This window comes from Papilio polytes, unplaced genomic scaffold (assembly GCF_000836215.1).
Source record: "Papilio polytes unplaced genomic scaffold, Ppol_1.0 DF824047.1, whole genome shotgun sequence".
Lineage (NCBI taxonomy): Eukaryota > Metazoa > Arthropoda > Insecta > Lepidoptera > Papilionidae > Papilio > Papilio polytes.
The window spans coordinates 2,815,481-2,820,616 of NW_013525157.1; the positions used below are offsets into that span (position 1 = coordinate 2,815,481).

A 5,136-nucleotide genomic window follows, 5' to 3' on the forward strand; every position below is an offset into this window, starting at 1 on the left:
TATCTGACATTTACATCTCTGAAAGGATGACGACCCTTGAAGATCGGATTATAAGGGTCGGAAGGAATAAAGTAAGGGTTTTATTCAATAACACCATGATTTTAATGTTACCACAAGATTTATCGAAATATTTTAAACGATTTTTTATGTGACTCAGCGTTGTTTTAATTTAATCACCGTTGCTTTTTGTTCTTTGATAAAATATAATTCTACCAACAATAACTTAAAATATTCTCAAATTCCATATAATGTAGACTTATTTAAATTTTTCCTTAATAGAAATCTTACTAATGTTATAAATGCGAAAGTTTAGATGGATAGATGTTTGTTTGTTAGAGTTTGTAGACTAAACGGCTAAACGGATTTTGATGAAATTTAGTATAGACGTAGAGGATAGTCTGGAAGAAGTTAGCTACTACTTTTGTTTGTATTTTAATTCCACGTGGACGAAGTCGTGGGCGCAAGCTAGTAATAAATAAATAATCCATTGTACTTTTACCATCATTATTCCATCTGAAAACATTGTAATTAATCTAGATTTCTCCTGTCTAGCTTTGTAAATGTTCCTTTGACAAACTGAAACACGGCAAATACTAAATTCATTTGAAAGGAACATTTTGGAATTATTATCTGTTATCCACAAGCAATAAATAATAGAGAATCAGAGATGAAATTGATTTATTAGTTTATTGATGTTATCACAAGTTATATGCACCAGAGACAAACGTGTGCAGCTGAAAATATTTTAGATTTATAGTTTCAAATATACTCTATTTTATACAAACAAAAAATTACACTCAGTTTTAATATTTATTCGTTTATAAATTAAAATCAAAATGAAATAATCATACTTTCATATCATTCTGGTTGATATTTGACGTTTTTTTAATTATTGTATTTTATCATAAATGTTAACTTTTGGATAGATATTTTGTTATTATTTGCCTTGAAATCGGCTTATTGGATTTGTATGAAAATTGGACAAATGTAGATCTATGTCTGCAAAAAACACAGACTATTTACAAGTTTGTTTTATATTCCACTCGAATGAAGTCGCAGTCAAAAGTTAGTATTTGAATAGTATCGTACATGTTTGAAATAATCCTTTGTGTACAAAAGGCGTAAAATCTGTCGCAACCAAGAGACGCTTGGTTTCTCTCTACTCTAAAATGCACTTCCGTCGGCACTCAGCGTGTACTATGGACCCTCTTTACATATCGATCTAAGAATCACAACGTCTGCATTAACTTTGACTTGAATTTACATAAGCCTTTTGCATTTGATATAGTGATAGTATAAAATTTGTGGCACCTCACAAAAGAAAAACTTCAAAGTCTTACAATAGCTTCGTGAACGTTATTTAAAATTTATAGCAAAAATCACATACAGCCTAAGAACAGTCAAGGCAAATCTGGTTTTAAATAAACTTTGACCCTATTCGAAACTACTTTTACCTAAACAAGACACTATTACATAACCGTGTATTATTTATAGTGTTGAAAATAGCAATGATTATAAAATATTTCATAGCTCGAAATAAAAGAGATAAACCACAATAGTAAACAGCAGAATACAGTAGAACAAAGTTTTTGTTTGAAAGTGGTTGATTGAAAACAAGCTCGGGGCTCTCGGACAGTTTCACAGTCGGTTAATTGGCAACATTCTTTTGAATTACTAAGAGAAATTTCGCTGCAATATTTCTTAAAAATTTTATATATTATTATTATGAAACAACATTTGGTCTAGTATTTACATTATGCCTTAAATTTTAAAATATCCAACGCAATGTTTACCATCCAAAAATAATCGATGTTCCCGTCGTCTTTCCCCCTTCTCTTATTAAAAATGAAATATAAAAACATAACAGATGAACGTCTTGGATTATAGCGTGATGTAATAAGTCGTAATGTGTTTGCAGGTAACAAGGTAGGCGCGATGTGTTGCCTCGGCGATGATAAGACACGCTTTTGTTAACAGCTCCTTTATATGGAACATTCTAGTCTTATGAAATGTAGTTTGAAATTTTATATCACTCAAAGTTCAAACGGTTAACTTAACTAAAACATGTAAGAGAAAACAAGTAAAGCAGTCATTGAAATGAAGACATTTCAACTTAAAATATGAATTTTCCTAATCTCCCATAAAATTGCTTGCTCAATCAATATTTTAATGCTAAAGTCATTAGCGCAGTAAAATAAGTATCATTCTCAATAGTTTTTTATTAAAAAAAACTAGCTGTACCCGTGCGGTTTCATCCGCAATTGTTTACATTTGTCAAACTATCAATAGCAAATGTCAAAGTGACATGACATAACAAACCTTGGCAATCTTGGTTCCTTGATGTTGGCAGCAACTTATAGCCTCTTTTCCACATTAGAGTTTTTATTCAAAATATTTACCCCCTAAGTTTAATGGCGTGACAATATATATCGTAAAGCGTGACGTAAGTGTACGGCTTTTTATTAAAAAGATAATTAATTAATTATTTACGGCTTACTCACGTATGCTTTTGTTTTTCCGGTGACGGCACCGACCAGTTTCAGACCCTGCGGGGGTCCTTCTTCAGGGCGAGAGTTAAGTATGTGTCGCGTTCGCGTCGCGCCTCGCACTGCGGGCCAGCGCTCGAAGGGCGCGGCTTGAGGGGGCGGGGGGCACCGGGGGTGCAGTTGCCATTGCGTGCGCCGGCGGCGACGATGTCGACGAGCTCGATATTGATGAGTCATTGTTGATGTTGTTGACATTAAACGGGGCGCAAAACGTACTGACTATGTCAGCTACGTATTCAACACCATCGTCGTCGTTCTTCTGCTTCGGTCTCAGCAATAAGGGTTCCCACGTAGGAGACAGAGACCAACCCTTGTCTCTGTTGAAATTAGGTCGACGGTTGATTTCAATGGCTTCAAGAAGCTTACGTGACACAAAGTTCTTGTCGCGAGCCAAGACTTTCACACGGTCAAACCTAATGTAGTGAGGTGCTCCAGTGGTAAGGGCGTGCTCTGCAATCGCCGACGTGTTGCTGTCCAGTTTGCGCATGCAACGGATATGCTCGGAGAGCCTGGTGTTAATATTGCGCCCCGTTTCACCAATGTAGCTTTTGCCGCATTCGCACGGAACTTCGTAGACGCCCGGACAGTCAAGGGGAGTGCGGTCTTTCGGCGAACGTAACACTCTCCTTATCTGCGTAAGGGGGCGGAATATTGTCCTGATACTGTACTTGCGTCGTAACAGGTGTCCAACTTTGTCCGTCACCCCTCGCATATACGGTAAATATGCCGGTACTCGCTCCACAATCTGCGGTCGTGTCTTACAAGTTGTGTTTGCTATCCTATAACTTTGTCTCCATTTGTAGCCATTGCATTCTAACACTTTCCGTACGTGTGTCAATTCAGTCTCTAGGAATTGAGGATCGCATAGGCGAAGTGCACGATTAATGAGAGTGCGTGGCACGGACGATAGGTGCGACGGATGGTGGTGGGAGTCCGCCCTCAGGTAACGATCAGTGTGTGTCGGCTTTCTAAACACTGTATGCACCAGGCTGCCACTCGGTTCACGTTTCACTAATACATCCAGGAAAGGAAGGGTTCCATCTTTTTCCTCCTCCGTCGTAAACCGTATTCGAGGATGCATTTCGTTCAGGTGGTCCAGTAGTTGCCCTACGCCCCGTTTGGAAACTATGGCAAACACATCGTCCACGTATCTCAACCAGTATCTAGGTCTAATTGGCGCACAGTTCAACGCTTTTTCCTCGAAATTCTCCATAAATATATTGGCCACAACTGGCGCTATGGGTGAGCCCATTGCAACTCCATCTATTTGTAAATAAAAATCCCCTCTCCAGAGGAAATAGCCAGTCCCGAGGCAACATTCTATTAAACCAAGGTACCCAGGCGGTAAGTTATTCTGAATTAGGTGTTGCTTTATTATGTCAAGTGTTTCCGACACAGGCACGTTAGTGAGGAGGGATGCAACATCAAAGCTGACCATTATCTCGTCGTCTTGGATCTAATAAAAGTCCGCTATAGATCTTCAATTCTACTGTTCCGACTCTTCAGTTATAACTGAGCATGTAGCGGGCTTTACAAATTTAATAAATTTCGCAAAGTTCGCGTGAGAACCAACCATTACAGAGCTACTTTATTATTCATACTAATTTTAATTTTATTAGTGTTTCTTAAAACAGTGTGTTTTATCGTCATGTTTTAATAATGCAAATTTCTCTCTGATGTTACATAAAAAATAGGAAAACACCTATAATACTATTACTATCGCCTGCTATGATTTAATATTTTCAAAGAAATTTACGTTCAAAAGAAAATATTGTTTCAAATAGCAGTAGAACAAGTGAATGAACAAAATAACAAATGAATGAATGAATAAGTGAGCGAGGGAGTGAATGTGGATAACATTAATACTCAACCATTCAGTAAAATTTAAAAACTGCAAACCGAATTTAATCTTACTAATATGATAAATGCGAAAGTTTAGATGGATGGATGGATGTTTGTTAGAGTTTGTAGCCTGAACGGCTGAACGGATCTTGATGAAATTTGGCATAGATGTAGAGGATAGTCTGGAACACATAGGCTACTTTTTTTTAATTCCACGCAGACGGAGTCGCGGGCGAAAGCTAATAAAAAAATACAGTTTTTGTGAACACTTTAAAACCTTAAGAAATTTTGACTAATACCGAGAGCATAATCTTAACTATTTGCATGAATAATTTAAGAATTAATATATACTTAACTGCAAACTATTAAAATGTTAATTAACAAGTGAGCCCGCATTCAAAACTTTACGTTCCTTAAAGTTAAAAGGTTCCACAAGTCCTTTGAAAATGAGATTTATCAAGCATACATTCACTTGGGTAACTTGTTTTTAGAAAAAAATAGGTCAAAGTTCAATTAATAAGTAACTTAAACATAACTCATCAAGAAATAATCGGTTTTAATAATTTAATACTAAAGGATTGCGAATTTCGTAGCAAATTGTGTATTTTTTTTAGTGAGTCTGGCAATTTATTTTATTTTATCTGCTGGAAAAAAAACAGTATAATCAGGAGCAACAATATCTGCAAATAAAATAATAATTATTGAATACTACATTCTTTTTAAAGATAATTATTTAAACTAATTCAGA

General features: G+C 36.1%; 1 protein-coding gene across 1 annotated transcript; it reads right to left on the minus strand.

Annotated features, from left to right (window-relative positions):
• Positions 1 to 2,574: 2,574 nt before the first annotated feature.
• LOC106100337 lies at positions 2,575 to 3,798 on the minus strand. Its single transcript, XM_013279162.1, has one exon. The coding sequence runs from the start codon at positions 3,796 to 3,798 to the stop codon at positions 2,575 to 2,577; it is 1,224 nt and encodes a 407-aa protein (XP_013134616.1).
• Between the last annotated feature and the right edge of the window lie 1,338 nt (positions 3,799 to 5,136).